The sequence below is a fragment of the Loxodonta africana genome, chromosome 7, assembly GCF_030014295.1.
Source record: "Loxodonta africana isolate mLoxAfr1 chromosome 7, mLoxAfr1.hap2, whole genome shotgun sequence".
In the NCBI taxonomy this organism is placed as follows: Eukaryota; Metazoa; Chordata; class Mammalia; order Proboscidea; family Elephantidae; genus Loxodonta; species Loxodonta africana.
In genome coordinates this window covers 65,224,251-65,243,899 of record NC_087348.1, presented here as the reverse complement: position 1 = coordinate 65,243,899, position 19,649 = coordinate 65,224,251, and the positions used below count along the sequence as shown (strand labels likewise).

The 19,649-nt window shown below is 39.7% G+C and overlaps 1 protein-coding gene across 7 annotated transcripts in view; it reads right to left on the bottom strand.

Moving 5' to 3' along the window:
• SERGEF (secretion regulating guanine nucleotide exchange factor) overlaps window positions 1-19,649 on the bottom strand; it is a 267,343-nt gene that overhangs the window by 151,196 nt on the left and 96,498 nt on the right. For 2 of the 7 annotated variants that reach the window (XM_064288365.1, XM_064288367.1), the window contains one exon: window positions 3,999-4,132. The exons of the other annotated variants lie outside the window; for them this stretch is intronic. In XM_064288365.1, the coding sequence (XP_064144435.1) occupies window positions 3,999-4,132 (134 nt within the window). The remainder of the gene's footprint in view (window positions 1-3,998; window positions 4,133-19,649) is intronic. 7 annotated transcript variants of the gene reach the window in all.

Below are 19,649 nucleotides of genomic sequence, written 5' to 3'. Positions count from 1 at the left end.
CTTCAAAACAAAAAAGACCAAACCAAGTGCCTTGGAGTCAATTCCGACTCATAGCGACCCTATAGGACAGAGTAGAACTGCCATGTAGAGTTTCCAAGGAGCGCCTGGTGGATTTGAACTGCTGACCCTTCGGTTAGCAGCCATAGCACTTAACCACTACGCCACCAGGGTTTCCAAAACATTGAAATATTACAAAGCATTTTCTCTGACAATAAGGCCATAAAAGTAGAAATCAATAACAGGAAAAGAAATCAAACACTTGGAAACTGAACAATACCCTGCTCAAAAAAGACGGGATTATAGAAGACATTAAGGATGGAATAAAGAAATTCAGAGAATCCAATAAGAATGAAAACACTTCCTATCAGAACCTTTGGGACACAGCAAAAGCGGTGCTCAGTGGTCAATTTATATCAATAAATGCATACATACAAAAAGAAGAAAGGGCCAAAGTCGAAGAATTATCCATATAACTTGAACAAAAACAGAGAGAGCAACAAAAGAAACCCAGAGGCACCAGAAGAAAACAAATAATAAAAATTAGAGCTGAACTAAATGAAATAGAAAACAGAAAAACAATTGAAAGAACTAACAAGACCAAAAGCTGGTTTTTTGAAAAAATCAACAAAATTGATAAACCACTGGCCAAACTGACAAAAGAAAAACAGGTGAGGAAGCAAATAACCCGAATAAGAAATGAGAGGGGTGATATTACAACAGACCCAACTGAAATTAAAAGAATCATATCAGATTACTATGAAAAACTATACTCAAACAAATTTGAAAACCTGGAAGAAATGGATGAATTCCTAGAAACACACTACCTACCTAAACTCACACAAACAGAGGTACAACAACTAAATAGACCCATAACAAAAGAAGACATTGAAAAGGTAATCAAAAAACTCCCAACAAAAAAAAAGCCCTGGTCCAGATGGCTTCACTGCAGAGTTCTATTAAACTTTCAGAGTTAACAGCACTACTACTAAAGGTATTCAGAGCATAGAAAAGGAGGGAATACTACCAAACTCATTCTGTGAAGCCACCATATCCCTGATATCAAAACCAGGTAAAGACACCACAAGAAAAGAAAATTATAGACCTATATCCCTCATGAATGTAGATGCAAAAATCCTCAACAAAATTCTAGCCAACAGAATTCAACAACATATCAAAAAAAATAATTCACCATGGCCAAGTGGGATTCATACCAGGTATGCAAAGATGGCTCAACATTAGAAAAACAATTAATGTAATCCACCACATAAATAAAACAAATGACAAGAATCACATGATTTTATCAATTGATGCAGAAGAGGCATTTGACAAACTTCAACACCCATTCATGATAAAAACTCTCACCAAAATAGGAATAGAAGGAAAATTCCTCAACATAATAAAGGGCATTCATACAAAGCCAACAGCCAACATTACCCTAAATGGAGAGAGCCTGAAAACATTCCCACTGAGATCAGGAACCAGACAAGGATGCCTTTTATCACCACTCTTATTCAACATTGTGCTGGAAGTCCTAGCCAGAGCAATTAGGCTAGATAAAAAAATAAAGGGCATCCAGATGAGCAAGGAAGAACTAAAAGTATCTCTATTTGCAGACAACATGATTTTATACACAGAAAACCCTAAGGAATCCTCAAGAAAACTACTGAAACTAATAGAAGAGCTCAGCAGAGTATCGGAATACAAGACAAACATACAAAAATCAGTTGGATTCCTCTACACCAACAAAAAAAACATTCAAAAGGGAAATCACCAAATCAATGCCATTTACAGTAGTCCGCAAGAAGATAAAATACTTAGGAATAAATCTTACCAGAGATGTAAAAATCTTATACAAAGAAAACTACAGTACACTTTTGCAAGAAACCAAAAGAGACTTACGTAAGTGGAAGAACATACCTTGCTCGTGCATAGAAGACTTAACATTATAAAAATGTCTATCCTACCAAAAGCGATCTATACATTTAATGTAATTCCAATCCAAATCCCAACGACATTCTTTAATGAGATGGAGAAACAAATCACCAACTTCATATGGAAGGCAAAGAGGCCCCAGATAAGTAAGCCATTACTGAAAAAGAAGAACAAAGTGGGAGGCCTTACTCTACTTGATTTTAGAACCTATTATACCCCCACAGTAGTCAAAACAGCCCGCTACCAGTACAACAACAGATACATAGACCAATGGAACAGAATTGAGAATCCAGACATAAATCCATCCACATAGGAGCAGCTGATATTTGGCAAAGGCCCCAAAACAGTTAAATGAGGGAAAGACAGTCTTTTAAACAAATGAGGCTGGCATAACCGGATATCCATTTGCAAAAAAATGAAACAAGACCCTTACCTCACTCCATGCACAAAAACGAGCTCAAAATGGATCAAAGACCTAGATATAAAACCTAAAACGATAAAGATCGTGGAAGAAAAAATAGGGACAACTTTAAAAGCCTTAATACATGGCATAAACAGTATACAAAACATAACCAAAAATGCAGAAGAAAAACTAGATAACTGGGAGCTCGTAAAAATCAAACACCTATGCTCATCTAAAGACTTCATCAAAAGAGTAAAAAGACTACCTATAGACTGGGAAAAAGTTTTTAGCGATGACATTTCCGATCAGCACCTGATCTGTAAAATCCACATGATACTGCAAAAACTCAACTACAAAAAGGCAAATAACCCAATTAAAAAATGGGCAAAAGACATGAACAGACACTCCACTAAAGAAGACATTCAGGTAGCTAACAGATACATGAGGAAATGCTCACGATCATTAGGCATTAGAGAAATGCAGATCAAAACTACAATGAGATTTCATCTCACTCCAGCAAGGCTGGCATTAATCCAAAAAACACAAAATAATAAATGCTGGAGAGGCTGTGGAGAGATTGGAACACTTATACACTGCTGGTGGGAATGTAAAATGGTACGACCACTTTGGAAATCAATTCGGCGCTTCCTTAAAAGGCTAGAAATAGAACTACCATACGATCTAGGAATTCCACTCCTTGGAATATATCCTAGAGAAATAAGAGTCTTTACACGAACAGATATATGCACACCCATGTTTATTGCAGCACTGTTTACAATAGCAAAAAGATGGAAGCAACCAAGGTGTCCATCAACGGATGAATGGATAAATAAATTATGGTATATTCACACAATGGAATACTACACTCGATAAAGAACAGTGAGGAATCTGTGAAACATTTCATAACATGGAGGAACCTGGAAGGCATTATGCTGAGTGAAATTAGTCAGTTGCAAAAGGACAAACATTGCATAAGACCACTATTACAAGAACGTGAGAAATAGTTTAAACTGAGAAGAAAACATTCTTTTGTGGTTACAAGAGGGGGGAGGGAGGGAGGGTGGGAGAGGGGTATTCACTAATTAGATAGTAGGTAAGAACTACTTTAGGTGAAGGGAAAGACAGCACGCAATACAGGGGAAGTCAGCACAATTGGACTAAACCAAAAGCAAAGAAGTTTCCTGAATAAACTGAATGCTTCGAACGCCAGCGTAGCAGGGGCAGGAGTCTGGGGACCATGGTTTCAGGGGACATCTAGGTCAATTGGCATAATAAAATCTGTTAAGAAAACATTCTGCATCCCACTTTGAAGAGTGGCGTCTGGGGTCTTAAACGTGAGCAAGCTGCCATCTAACATGCACCAATTGGTCTCAACCCATCTGGATCAAAGGAGAATGAAGAACACCAAGGACACAAGGTAATTACGAGCCCAAGAGAAAGAAAGAGCCACATGAACCAGAGACTACATCATCCTGAGACCAGAAGAACTAGATGGTGCCTGGCTACAACCGATGACTGCCCTGACAGGGAATGCAACAGAGAACCCCTGAGGCAGCAGGAGAGCAGTGGGATGCAGACCCCAAATTCTCATAAGACCACACTTAATGGTCTGACTGAGACTGGAAGGACCCCGGTGGTCATGGCCCCCAGACCTTCTGCTTACCCAGGACAGGAACCATTCCCAAACCCAACTCTTCAGACATGGATTGGACTGGACAATGGGTTGGAGAGGGATGCTGGTGAGGAGTGACCTTCTTGGATCACGTGGACACTTGAGACTGTGTTGGCACCTCCTGCCTAGAGGGGAGATGAGAGGGTGGAGGGGGTTAGAAGCTGGTGAAATGGACATGAAAAGGGAGAGTGGAGGGACAGAGCGGGCTGTCTCATTAGGGGGAGAGTAATTGGTAGTGTGCAGCAAAGTGTACATGGGTTTTTGTGTGAGAGACTGACTTGATTTGTAAACTTTCACTTAAAGCACAATAAAAATTATAAAAAAAAGAATGTATGGTGTGTGTGTTTGCTATAACCTTCACTAGCTCAGGATCACTAATTCAGAAGAGAAAATAATTTAATGGTAAGTCTGTCTAAAATTTCTCAGGGCTTCATCCACTTTTTTTTAAAATAGCACACTAAGCAAGTCAGTATAGTATACAAGCAGGGTGTTAAAACTATTTGGTTGAAATGTTAAACAATAACCTTACCCATTGCTGTGAATCGATTCCAACTCATAGCAACCCTACAAGATAGAGTAGAACTACCCCACAGAGCTTCTAAGGAGCGGCTGCTGGATTCAAACGGTCGACCTTTTGGTTAGCAGTTGTAGCTCTTAACCACTGAGCCAGCAGGGCTCCAGACAGTAACTTAGAAGCATATTAATTGCTGTACTTGGCTCTAGAAAAAGCTAACGATGGGGCAAAAATGTTAGAGGTGAGACCTGGGCACCAGTCTTACTCTTGCTATGGTATTGGCTAAAATGATCAAATTCTCTAGGTCGCAGTGTCTTTATATGGCCCCCCTTATACGGGGGCCAAAGTAGATATTCTTTGAGGTCCCACACTATTATTCAAACATCAAAACCCTCTAACATGATGCCAAAGGCACTATGTAATATCTTAGTACTCACATCAACATTATGATTTGAATCCAAAATAACCCTAATAATAACACACTATATTTGCAGAGCTCTTCACAGTATTCAATGTGTTTTCACATGCATTATTCTCATCTGATAAGTAAGAGAAGTGCATTTTTTTCATGTTCTAACAAGGAAGGCTGGCCCCTCAGTCAATCCAAGGTAATATGAAGTTGAAGCATCTTGCTTTCTAGGACCTGCACTCTGGCCAGGGTGTGGATCCGGCCAAGGAGACCAACAAGCACCTCACAGAGACTCACAATGCTAGGGGTGCCATTTAATAGGATTGAGGATGGCAAGAGCACATGGGGTACCCTTAAAACCCCTTCCGCATTTGAAGGAAACAGGGAATTTTCAAATGAGAAATTACAGATGCTCAGACATCTGCCACTATATAACAATGAACATAAGGGCTCAAGGACTAGAATGTAAACGTCAGTAATTCTCGCCATACTAAATATGTGTCAAGAACCTTTAAAAAGTCCACCCTTTGATATAGGAATCCTATTTCTAGGGATCTTTCCTAAGAAAAAAATCAGAGATTTGATCAAAGATTCAGGAACAAAGATGTTGATCACATAATAATTTTTACTGGCAAAAACTTGGTGTCTTAGTCATCTAGTGCTGCTATAACAGAAATATCAAAAGTAGATGGCTTTAATAAACAGAAGTTTATTCTCTCACAGTCCGGTAGGCTAGAAGTCCAAATTCTGGGTGTCAGCTCCAGGGGAAGGCTTTCTCTGTCAGCTCTGGAGGAGGGTTCTTGCCATGAAATCTACTAGGAGCTTCTCTGTGCAGGAACCCCAGGTCCAAAGGACACGCTCTGCTCCTAGCACTGCTTTCTTGGTGGTATGAGGTCCCCAACTCTCTGCTTGCTTCCCTTTCCTTTTATCTCTTGTAAGATAAAAGGTGGTGCAGGCCACACCCCAGGGAAACTCCCTTTAGATTGGATCAGGGATGAAACCTTAGTAAGGGTATTACAATCCTACCCCAATCCTATTTAACATAAACTTAAAATCACAAAATGGAGGACAACCCTACAATACTGGGAATCATGGCCTAACCAAGTTGACACATATTTTAGGGTGACACAATTCAATTCATGACACATGGAAACAAGTGTGACATATCCAAATAATGGAATATTATGTGTTGTTGTTAAATAATGATTTAAGAGGCAGGGCCAAGATGGCGGAGTAATCAGACACTTCCTGTGGTCCCTCTTACAACAAAGTCCAGAAAAAACAAGTGAATCGATTATAAATGACAATCTAGGAGCCCTGAACATCAAAGTTGAGGAGTTGGACTGAGCCACGGCAGGGGAGACAGTTCAGAAGCTGCGAGGATTTGCCAGACCTGACCTGGCCAGCATGTGCAGGCTAGATCAGCCAGCGCAGGCAGACTGAGGCAAGCAGTAGCACTCGGAACATGTTTTTCATACCAGGAGAAACCAAGCAGTGGAGAGTCTGCGCAAGCCTATGGAACCAGGAGAAAGCAGAGCTGAATTCGCATAAATTAAGTGCAAGCATCTAACCTACCGTGAAGGATCAAAAAACCCTTCCCCCTCTGGGACATACCTCTCTTCCATTTACCTGCCCCCTCCCCACTCTGCAATGGCTTCAGTGACTGCCAGGCCCCCTAGGCTGGAAGTGGAATCCATCTTGAGCCCCGATCCATACCCCTGGCTTTGGAGAGGGAACAAATTAACAGAACAGAACAGTGCCCTGCTAGGAACTCAGGGCAGGCACAGCCCTTTACCTAGGTACAGCCATAAGGGCTCCACAGACTGAACGCCTTTCATGTGTGCCTAGACTTGTGTGGGTCCATTTCAAGAGCATAGGCCCTCATTAGCACAGTACAACAGGGTATATATCTGAAGCCTATTTTCAACTGCAACATCTAAGGGGGTGTAGCAGATTCGTGACATTTGACACCGCCCTACCCATTAAGCAGGGTCCTCACTTACCCACTTCTGGGGCCTGAGGACTAGTGGCTCCACCCACTCCACCTAGCCAACCACAACAGGAGTCCGAGAATAAGTGGTGCCTCCCAGTCCTTACAGCCAACAGGACTGGTTGCCCAATTTCCAGCTGCAAAACCCACCTACCTATGTGCTCTATGGAATAGAGACATGCCTTCCATCCACACATTCAGAGGCAGCCATCAGTCTCCTACCTCGCTTAGCACATAACCCTCTACTGCAGCCAGATACCTGCACCTACTCCAATCACCCCTACATAAGCCTGCCTATCTAGGACTGTAGTTGAGAGCCTGTACCACACACTCGGTGACCAATGACCTGGACACCTTAGCTGAATCCACACAAGTAAACAAACTCCTGGGCTCAAATACCGAGTAATAGCTCTAACAACCTGGTGACAGGATGTGAGAGCTTTAAAGATGCCAATAATCAAAGTAGTTCACATAGCCAGCCCATTTGGGCATATCAAAACAAAACAAAACAAGAAGCTAGGACACAGTAAGCAAACGTAAAATAAATATAATAATTTATTGATGGCTTGGAGATAACAGTCAGTATCAAAACACATGAAGAGGCAGACCATAATGGCTTCAGCAAGCTCCCAAAACAAAGAACCCACAAACCCTCCAGACGAAGACAAGGTCTTGGAATTACCAGAGGTAGAATTCAAAAGATTAATACACGGAGCTATTCAAGAGATCAGGAAAGAGATCAGGCAAAATGCAGACCAAGCCAAGGAACACACAGACAAAGCAATGAGAGGAACTTCAGAAGGTTATACAAAGGCATAATGACAAATTTAACAGGCTGTAAGCATCCATAAAGAGACAGCAAACAGAAATCCAAAAGATTAACCATAAAATTTCAGAATTAGACATCTCAATAGAAAGTCACAGGAGCAGAATTCAAGCAATAGAAGTCAGAATTAGTGAGACTGAAGATAAAGCACTTGACACCAACTTATTTGAGCAAAAATCAGATAAAAGAATTTTAATAAATGAAGAAACCCTAAGAATTATGTGGGACTCTATTAAGAGGAATAACCTTCAAGAGATTGGAGCGCCAGAACTGGAGGGGATAACAGAAAATTCAGAAAAAATTGTTGAAGATTTGTTGGCAGAAAACTTCCCTGACGTTGTGAAAGATGAGAAGGCATCTATTCAAGAAGTTCATTGAGCCCCACACAGGGCAGATCCCAAAAGAAAGTCACCAAGACATATTATAATCAAACTTTCCAAAACCAAAGATAAAAGAGAGAATTGTAAGAGCAGCTAGCGATAAATGAAAAGTCACCTACAAAGGAGAGTTAATAAGACTAAGCTCTAACTACTCAGCAGAAACCATGCAAGCAAGAAGACAATGGGATAATATATATAAAGTCTTGAAGGAAAAAAATTACCAGCCAAGAATTATATAACTACCAAAACTGTCTCTTAAATATGATGGTGAAATTAGGGCATTTCCAGATAAGCAGAAGTTTAGGGAATTTGTAAAAGCCAAACCAAAATTACAAGAAATACTCAAGGTAGTTCACCAGTTAGAAAATCAATAACATTAGATAACAGCTCAAGACTAGAAGACAGGGCAAAACAACCAGATATCAACCCAGATAGGGAAGTCACAAAAATAAAGCTAAAACACTGAAATAGGGAAACAGAGATGTCAATATGTAAAAGATGACAACATTAAAACAAAAAAGAGGGACTAAATAATGTAGTCATAGAGCGTTCATATGAAGAGGAAGTCAAGGCAATAAAAAGGAACAAAAGATTGGTAGAAACTTATAAAAAAAAAAAAACCAAACCCAGTGCCGTCGAGTCGATTCCAACTCACAGCAACCCTACAGGACAGAGTAGAACTTCCCCATAGAGTTTCCAAGGAGCGTCTGGCAGATTCAAACTGCCGACCCTTTGGTTAGCAGCCATAGCACCTTACCACTATGCCACCATGGTTTCCACTTATAAAAATAGAGGTAAATATTAAGGTAACCACAAAGGAAAATAAAAAACCTACACATCAAAATAAAAAAGAAGAAAAACATAAAGACTCGCCAAATTTAAAATCAACAACAATGAAAAGAAAAAACGATTCAGCACAGAAAATTAAGTGGAACAAAGAAACTGTCAACATACACAAAAAAAGACATCAAAATGATAGCACTAAACTCATACCTATCAATAATTACGCTGAATGTAAATGGACTAAATTTACCAATAAAGAGACAGAGAGTGGCAGAATGGATAAAAAAACAAGATCCGTCTATATGCTGCCTACAAGAGACACACCCTAGACTCAAAAACACAAACAAACTAAAACTCAAAGGATGGAAAAAAATATATGAAGCAAACAACAATCAAAAAAGAGCAGACATGGCAATATTAATCTCTGACAAAACAGACTTTAAAGGAAAATTTACCACAAAGGATAAGGGAGGACACTATATAATGATTCAAAGGTCAATACACCAGGAAGACATAACCATAATAAATATTTACTCACCTAGTGACAGGGCTCCAAAATACATAAAACAAACTCTAACAGCACTGAAAAGAGAAACAGACAGCTCCACAGTAATAGTAGGAGACTTCAACACACCACTTTTAGTGAAGGACAGAACATCCAGAAAGAAGCTCAATAAAGACAATGGAGGATTTCAATGCCACAATCAACCAACTTGATCTCGTAGACACATACAGAACACTCCACCCAACGGCAGCCAAGTATACTTTCTTTTCCAAAGCACATGGAACATTCCCCAGAACAGACCACATATTATGCCACAAAGCAAGCCTTAACAGAATCCAAAACATCAAAATATTATAAAGCATCTTTTCTGACCATAAACCCATAAAAGTACAAATCAATAACAGAAAAAGCAAGGCAAAAAAAATCAAATACATGAAAACTGAACAACACCTTGCTCAAAAACTGAGTCATAGAAAAAATCAAGGACAGAATAAAGAAATTCACAGAATCAAATGACAATGAAAACACATCCTACCAGAACCTTTGGGACACAGCTAACGCAGTGTTTAAAGGTGAATTTATAGCAATAAATGCGCACATTCAAAAAGAAGAAGGGCCAAAATCAAAACACTAACCCTACAACTCGAACAAATAGAGAGAGAGCAGCAAAAGAGGCCCATGGGCACCAGAAGAAAGAAAATAATAAAAATTAGAGCAGAATTACATGAAATAGAAAACAGAAAAGCAATTGAAAGAGTTAACAAGACCAAAAACTGGTTCTTTGAAAAGATCAACAAAATTGATAAACCACTAGCCAAACTGACAAAAGAAAAACTCAAGAGGAAGCAAATAACCTGAATAAGAAATGAGATAGGTGATATAACAACAAACCCAACTGAAATTAAAAGAATCATAGCAGAAAACTATGAGAAATTGTACTCCAACAAACTTGAAAACCTAGAGGAAATGGACAAATTTCTATAAATACACTACGTACCTAAACTAACACAAACGGAGGTAGAACTAAATAAACCTATAACAAAAAAGAAATTGAAAAGGTAATTTTAAAAAACTCCCAACAAAAAAAAAGCTCTGGCCCTGACGGCTTCACTGAAGAATTCTACCAAACTTTCAGGGAAGAGTTAACACCACTACTACTAAAAATATTTCAGAGCACAGAAAAAGCTGGAATACTCCCAAACTCATTCTATAAAGCCAGCATAACCCTGATACCAAAACCAGGTAAAGACACCGCAAAAAAAAGAAAATTAGAGACCAATATCCCTCGTGAACATATACGTAAAAATCCTCAACAAAACTCTAGCCAATAGAATTCAATGACATATCAAAATAATAATTCACCATGACCACGTGGGATTCATACCAGGTATGCAGGGATGGTTCAACATTAGAAAAACAATCAATGTAATCCATCACATAAATTACAAAAAGATGAAACCACGTGACCGTATCAACTGATGCAAAAAAAGGCATTTGACAAAGTCCAACACCCACTTATGATAAAAACTCTCAGCAAAATAGGAATAGAAGGGAAGTTCCTCGACATAATAAAGGGCATTTATACAAAGCCAACATCATCCTAAATGGAGGGAATCTGAAAGCATTTCCCTTGAGAACAGGGACCAGACAAAGGTGCCCTTTATCACCACTCTTATTCGACATTGCGCTGGAGGTCCTAACCAGAGCAATAAGGCAAGAAAAAGAAATAAAGGACATCCAAACTGGTAAGGAAGAAGTAAAAGTATCCCTATTTGCGGATGATATGATCTTATACACAGAAAATCCAAAAAAATCCACAAGGAAACTATGGGAACTAATAGAAGGTTTCAACAAAGTATCAGGGTACAAGATAAATACACAAAAATCAGTTGAATTCTTCTACACCAACAAAGAGAACTTCAAAGAGGAAATCACCAAATCAATACCATTTACAATAGCCCCCAAGGTAAAATACTTAGGAATAAATCTAACCAGAGACATAAAAGACCTATACAAGGAAAAGTATAAGACACTACGAGAAACCAAAAGAGACCTCCATAAGTGGAAAAACAAAGGTTGCTCATGGATAAGAAGACCAACATTATGAATATGTCGATTCTACATAAAGCAATTTACAGATACAATGCAATCCCAATGCAAATTCCAACAACATTTTTTAATGAGATGAAAAAACAAATCACCAGCTTCATACAGAAAGGGAACAGGCCTAGGATAAATAAAGCATTACTGAAGAAGAACAAAGTAGCGGGCCTCACACTACCTGATTTTAGGACCTATTATACTGCCACAGTAGTCAAAACAGCCTGGTACTAGTACAACAACAGATACATAGACTAATTGAACAGAATTGAGAATCCAGATGTAAATTCATCCATCTATGAGCACCTGATATTTGACAAAGGCCCAAAGACCATTAAATGGGGAAAAGACAGTCTCTTTAACAAACGGTGCTGGCATAACTGGATATCCATCTGCAAAAAAATGAAACATGGCCCATACTTCACACCATGTACAAAAACTAACTCATAATGAATCAAAGACCTGAATATAAAATCTAAAATGATAAAGATCATGGAAGAAAAAATAGGGACAATGCTAAGAGCCCTAATACATGGCATAAACAGAATACAAAACATAACCAACAATGCACAAACACCAGAAGAGAAGCTAAATAACTGGGAGCTCCTAAAAATCAAACACTTACGCTCATCAAAAGACTTCACCAAAAGGGTAAAAATACAACCTAGAGACTGGGAAAAAAAATTTGGATGCAACATATCCAATAAGGGTCTAATCTCTAAAATCTATAAGATACTGCAAAACCTCAATAACCAAAAGAAAAGTAACCCAATTAAAAAACGGAAAAAAAAAAAGGAAAAAATGGGCAAAGACTATGAAAAGCCACTTCACCAAAGAAGACATTCAGGCAGCTAACAGATAAATGAGGAAATGCACGATCATTAGCCATTAGAGAAAAGGAAATCAAAACTACAATGAGATACCATCTCACCCCAACAAGGCTAGCATTAATCCAGAAAACACAAAATAATAAATGTTGGAGAGGTTGTGGAAAGAATGGAACACTTATACATTGCTGGTGGGAATGTAAAATGGTACAACCACTTTGGAAATCGATTTGGCGCTTCCTTAAAGAGCTAGAAATAGAAGTACCATAAGCTCCAGTCATCCCATTCCTTGGAATATATCCTAGAGAAATAAGAGCCTTTACACAAACAGATATATGCACATCCATGTTCACTGCAGCACTGTTTACAATAGCAAAAAAACAGAAACCACTTAGGTGCCCACCAACAGACGAATGGATAAACAAATTATGGTATATACACACAATGGAATACTACACAATGGTAAAGAACAATGAGGAATCCATGAATAATCTCACAACATGGATGAATCTGGAAGGCATTATGCTGGGTAAAATTAGTCATTCACAAAAGAGCAAATATTGTATGAGACCACTATTGTAAGAACTCAAGAAAAGATTTAAACACAGAAGAAAATATTCTTTGATGGTTACAAAGGGAGGGAGGGAGAGGGGAATTCACTAATTAGATAGTAGACAAGAATGATCTTAGGTGAAGGGAAAGACAACACACAATACAGGGGAAGTCAGCACAACTAGACTAAACCAAAAGCTAAGAAGTTTCCTGAACACAACCAAACACTTTGAGGGACAGAGTAGCAACGGCAGGGGTCTGGGGACCATGGTTTCTAGGGACATCTAGGTCAACTGGTATAACAAACTTTATTAAGAAAATGTTCTGCATCCCATTTTGGTGAGTGTTGTTTGGGGTCTTAAAAGCCTCTGAGCAGCCATCTAAGATTCATCAATTGGTCCCAACCCACTTGAAGCAAAGGAGAATGAAGAATACAAAGGAGACTGAAGAACACAAAGACACAGGAAAACATTAGCCCAAGAGACATAAGGGTCACATACACCAGAGACTCCATCCAACTGAGACCAGAAGAACTAGATGGTGCCCAGCTGGCACCAATGACTGCCCTGACAGGGAACAGAGTCCATGACAGAGCGGGAGAAATGTGTGGAACAGAGCTCATAGTCATGTAAAAAGACCAGACTTAATGGTCTGACTGAGACTGGAGGAACCCCTGAAGACATGGCCCCCAGACACTCTGTTAACCCAGAACTAAAACCATGCCCGAAGCTCACTCTTCAGACAAAGATTAGACGGGACTATAAAACATAAAATAATACTCATGAAGGGTGTGCTTCTCAGTTCAAGCAGATACATGAGACCAAATGGGTGGCTCCTGTCCAGAGGCAGGGTGTGATGGCAGAAAGGGATAGGACCTGGTTGAATGGACATGGGAAACTCAGGGTAGAAGGGGGGAGTGTGCTGTCACATTATAAGGATTGCAACTAGTGTCACATAACAATACGCATATAAATTCTTGCATGAGAAGTTAACTTGAGCTGTAAACTTTCACCTGAAGCACAATTAAAAAAAAAAAAGATTAAAAAATAAAATAATGTTTTAATGATGTGCCAGAAATGTTCCCAGTATAGGTGTAGGTGGAAAATCAGGATATAAAGGAAACATACCATATATGATTTTTATACCATATATGATTTAAAAAAAAAAAAATACACTTAGAAAAGAAGATTGAAAACATGCATTATAATGTTACAAGTAGTTCTCTGTAGGTTGTGAAATTATAAGTGATTTTGATGCTCTTCTATAATTCTGGGAAACCCCAGTGGCATAGTGGCTAAGAGCTACAGCTGCTAACCAAAAGGTGAGCAGTTCGAATCCACCAGGTACTCCATGGAAACCCTATGGGGCAGTACTACTCTGTCCTATAGGGTCGCTATGAGTCAGAATCGACTCGACGGCAACAGGTTTTTTTGGTTTTCTATAATCCTACAATGAGCATGCACTATATTTATAACCAGAAAATAAAAGTTATTTTTAAAATTCTCTCTCCTACCTACCTTACAGAGTGGTGATAAAAACCAATATAAGCATGAGCTTTCTAAAAATAAGAACTACCCTAAAATGAAACCCCTGGGGAAGGGGTTCAAGCCAGCACTGTGGGACCACATGGCCCCTCATCAGTTTATAATTTATGAACCTGGAATTCTAGAACCCTCTGTGAAATTCCTCTATTCACAGGATGTGTCCTGTATAGGCAAGGCAGGGCTAATGCTCCGTGGCATACACCATGAGGGCCAAAGCAAGCAGTCAGTGACCAGAAATGATAAATTCTCCTGGGGGACCATCCTTAGAGGCCAATGGCCCCTGTGTACTCACCAGCTTCCAACACTCCAAGAGATCTTAAAGGTCCTTCTGCCCTGCAAGTTTGTTGCTAGGACCTCTGCTACTGCTCCAGGGTAGAGTGCCCATGGTAACTTTATTGAGGACTCAGACTGGTGCTAAGGCTTCGCTCTGCAGCACTGATCCCAGGCATGGCACGGGAGAGGGAAGGAGGAGTGAGAACATCAAATATGGCCCACAGACACTTTTTGTTTGATCCACCTAAAGCATTTTAAAAGACATTATGCCCGAGTAGAGGTTTGGTTGATCACAATACAGCATATAAACTTCCCCCCTCCCTGTTGCCGTCGAGTCGATTCCGACTCATAGCAACCCTATGGGACAGAATAGAACTGCCCCCATAGAGTTTCCAAGGAGCACCTAGTGGATTCGAACTGCCAAATTTTTGGTTTGCAGCCATAGCTCTTAACCACTACACCACCAGGGTTTCCAATACAGCATATACAGCTTACCTTTTACCTGTCAATAAACAACCGGGCCCTGCAGACATCTAAGTTTGTGATAGATAGGAAAACTGAGTCCCAGAAAGGTAAAGCTTGTTGAAGGCCATGCAGCAACTTGTTGGCAAACTGGGTCTAGAACCCCAGGTGTTCCTGACTTTCAGTTCAATGTGTTACATTACGGAATCCCTGGCCCTCCTGGGACTTTAGACATCCCTAGTATTGGGGTGGGCCTCAGACTCTTCCACCTCTTGTGGGTCTCTTTGCCCAAGATTGTAGAAGACTTTAGTTATTTTAAGCTGTCAGTAACCAGAACACTAAGATACAAAAGGTTTACACTAGGGACTCAGTAGTAACTGACAACAGAAAAATAGAAAAAGACGGGGTACCCCAGGAATGAGGAGCTGAGGAGAAAGAAGAGCCCTTGTTTCCTCTGGATGGATAGTACAGAATAAGTTAAAGAAAGTAACAAATGGCATCTTAACGCTAAATACATACATGAACAAAGCTACCGTCAACCAGGCTGCTCACCAGAGGAGATAGGCAGGGATACCTTGTAGAAACCAGAGGAGGTTGAATTGGTGATGGGTGAAAAGGGTGTTAGGAGATATAATCAATTTCTGTCTTGGTTTCTTGGGCTTCCTTGCTGTCATCACATAGTAAACTGTTGTGGGACAGAGCATAACAAATGTGATCAACTTTGAATGAGTGAAAGCTGACACTCTGGGCTCCCTCTTTAAGATGATGGCTCTGTTATGTAGGTGTGAAGGATGGAAGGATCTGGTGGTACGTTGTATTTTTTATACCATGCCATGTTTTCATATTCCCAGGAAACAAATGATAGAAGAGGAGAAGGTGAGATGGAGACAGGAAGGAGAAGGAAAGGGGCAAGACAACGAAAAAGAGAAAGGACGATTAGGATAGGGAAAAGAAGACCAGAAGACCGTATTTTAATAGTAAAACAGGTTAGATGACTAGTCAGGAAACATAAGCTTTTTTTCCAACTTAAAAAAGAAGGTGGACTTCATTATTCTGACTCCTATCTAATCACCAACCTGTCTCCACCTCCTTCCCTAGCCTGTCGATTGCCCAGACAATGAAGTATCAAGGTAAATCAGACAAGAGCATTCAGCGTGTGGACAGAAAAACCCACCTCTCCTCAGCCCCACCCCTTGCACTGAAACACTCTGAGCTACCATGAATCTTCTCAGCTGGGAGGACTGCTAACAACAGTGAATTAATTTGGGAATTTCAGTGCAAAGAAGCTGAGGTGGCACCTCGCTGAATGAATACAGTGTGCTGCTGGCTTCCTCTGGATCATCCAAGCATACCCAGGTGTCACAGGGACTGTGACTCCTGAGGGATGGGGAGCCTTGGGGATGCGAGGGAGGTCACTGAGCCAACAGGGAACAAAAATACAGGAGGTATCCCAAAAACACAAATACACAGAAAAGGCCAGCTTGTGGTCAAATCCGCAGCTCAGTGGAACCCTGTACATCCAGCAGCAGATGCTGTTCTATTCCAGACCTGGCCATTCCCCTTGAGAAAAACCTCTTCGGTAATGGTGCTGTCAGTCCCTTTCCCAATTTGTACCTAATGCTCAGATATCAGACATCATCAGGACATGCAACCAAGAGCAATGCCACAAAGATTCTCAGAAATATTTGGAAAGAAGGAACACAGCTATGTATTTATTTTTAATTGATGGTGTTAATTGCAGAAAAAAGAGCACCAGCTCTTAGAACAGCACTTTCCAGCCTGGCTTGCTTCTTTCTTCTTTCAGTCCAGCAAAGAATAAGAAAGCTGAGCGGAAAGGGATCTAACAAGCCGAGTTCATTTTAACAGGCTGAACAAGGAAGTAGCAAAAGCACTTCTCAGGTTGAAAAGAGGAGTCAAAGGAAACCCACCTCACCTTGCACACTCAGCACTGCTCCCCTCCTGGGCAGTACACTAATTCCAGAATGCAAACAAGACACTGTTGTTGTTGTTAGGTGCCGTCAAGTTGATTCTGACTCATAGCGACGCCATGTAATAGAGTACAACTGTTTCACAGAGTTTTCTTGGCTATAATCTTTACAGAAGCAGATCACCCGGTCCTTCTTCCATGGAGTCACTGGGTGGGTTCCAACCGCCAACTTTTTGTTTAGCAGTCAAGCTTTTAACCATTGCACTACCAGGGCTCCTTAAGATAGTGGAAAGGACAGTGCACTGTGTGCCAGGCCCAGCTCTGCCACTAACCTGCTGTGCAGCTTTGGGCCAGGTACTTAACCTCTCTGAGTCCCAGTATCCCCATCTGTAAAACCAACATGATAATGTATACTAATTTAATATTACTGAAAGGAAAAATTAGAAAGTGTACATGTAGAATGCTATGTAAAGAGGCTCTCAAACTGTCAGTTTCTCACCCTCTGCTCAACCCCATACACACTGCTTTCTTTGAAAAGTCATGATTAGTCTTGAGGGCCTCTTTCTGGTTTGGCTTCTGCTTTGCACTAGAAAAAGTGCATGCAAAGGCCAGGATATAAAGCACTGACCAATATCACGCCATTCCACTGCTCAAGGCAGGCTGAACTGTGGCCAAAAGAACTAGAAACTGGATGTTTTCTTTTTCAATAATTGGCTTTCCCCCAAAATTTTATTAAGGAAATTTTCAAACACAGAGAAAGGTTTAGACAATAGTACAGTGAACACTCACATTCCTACCATCTAGATTCTGAAATTAACATTTTGCAGTATTGGCTTTATCACGTGTCTATCCATGCCTCTCCCCATTCACTAACCAATCTTTTTTTTACACATTTCAAAATCAGTTGCGGATATCAATGCCCTTCACATACCCTTCAATGAGTTTTGACAAATGGATATACCTATTACTCAAATCCCTATCAAGATATAGAAGATATCAAGATATATCAACCCAGAAAGTTCCACCATAGCTTTACCTCGGAAATCTCTACCAGAGAGGCAACCATGTGAATTTTTTCATCATAGATTAGTTTGGCTGATTTCTTTTTTCCACCAAAAATTAGTTTTGTGTGTTCGAATTCCATATAAATGGAGCCATACAGTATAGACACTTGTGTAAGGCTTCTTTTACTCAGCATAAGGTGCTTAGGGTTTCGCCCATATTATTTTGTGTATCAGTTCATTCCTGTTTATTGCTATTATTCTAGTGTGTGAATATACTATGGTTATTTATCCATTCTCCTATTGATGAATACTTGAGCTATTTCCACATTGGGACCATTATAAATAAAGATTCTATAAATATTCTTATACACATCTTTTTGTAGACATATACTTTGATTTCTCTTAGGTAGATACCGAGGAGGGAAATTGCTGGGTCATAGAAAAGGTGTATGTTTAGTTTTACAAGAAGATGATGCCAGACCTTTTTCAAAATCGATTGTATCGTCTTATGTTCCTACCAACAATGTATGAGAATTCCAGCTGTTCCACACCCTGACCAACATTCGGTGTTGTCAGCCTTTATTCTAAACAGTCTGTTGGGTGCATAATGGTGTCTCACTGCAGAATAACCCTGAACACTTTTTCTTGATTTATTGGTCATTCATGTTTCTTCCTTCATGAGGTGCCTATTCAAATTATTTTGTCATTTCTTTCTTTTGAGGGGAAGAGCTGTCTTCTATAAGTGAGTTGTATGGGCTCTTTACATATGCTAGAAATAATATGTCAGATGCATACTTTGCAAATATTTTTTCCCAGTCTGTGGCTTGCCTATCATTTTCTTAACAGTGTTTTTTTTTCACCCCTAGAGGTAGTTCTTTATTTTCAGGCAGTCTAATTTATCAATTTTTTATGGTAATTGCTTTCTGTGTCCTGTCTGAGAAACCTTTGCCTAACCTGAAGTTATGAAGATATTTTCCTATTTCATTCCAAGGAGCTTTATTTTTACTTTTAGCTTTTACATTTAGGTCTATGATCCAATGCAAATTAAATTTTGCACGTGGTATGAGGTTAATATTTTTCATATGGGTACCCAGTTGTTCCAGTGCCATTTACTGGATTGCTTTGGTGACTGTTGAAAATTAAATGACCACAGTAGTGTAGGTCTATTTCTGAGCTCTCTTATGTTTTATTGATCTATTTGACTATCCTTATTTTATGGCACTACCACACTGTAGTTTTATACCAAATCTTGAAATCAGGTAGTGTGAATCCTCTAACTTTATATTCTTTTTCAAGGTTGCTTTGAATATTCAAGGTCCTTTATGTTTCCATATAAACGTTAGAATCAGCTTGTCAATTTCTACAAAAAAAGAGAAAAAAAAGCCTGTTCGGATTTGATTAAAAACAACCATACTCGTTGCCGTCAAGTCAATTCTGACTTATAGCAACACTATAGGACAGAGTAGAAAGAACTGCCCCATAGGGTTTCCAAGGAGTGGCTGGTGGATATGAACTGCCGACCTTTTAGTTAGCAGCCATAGAGCTC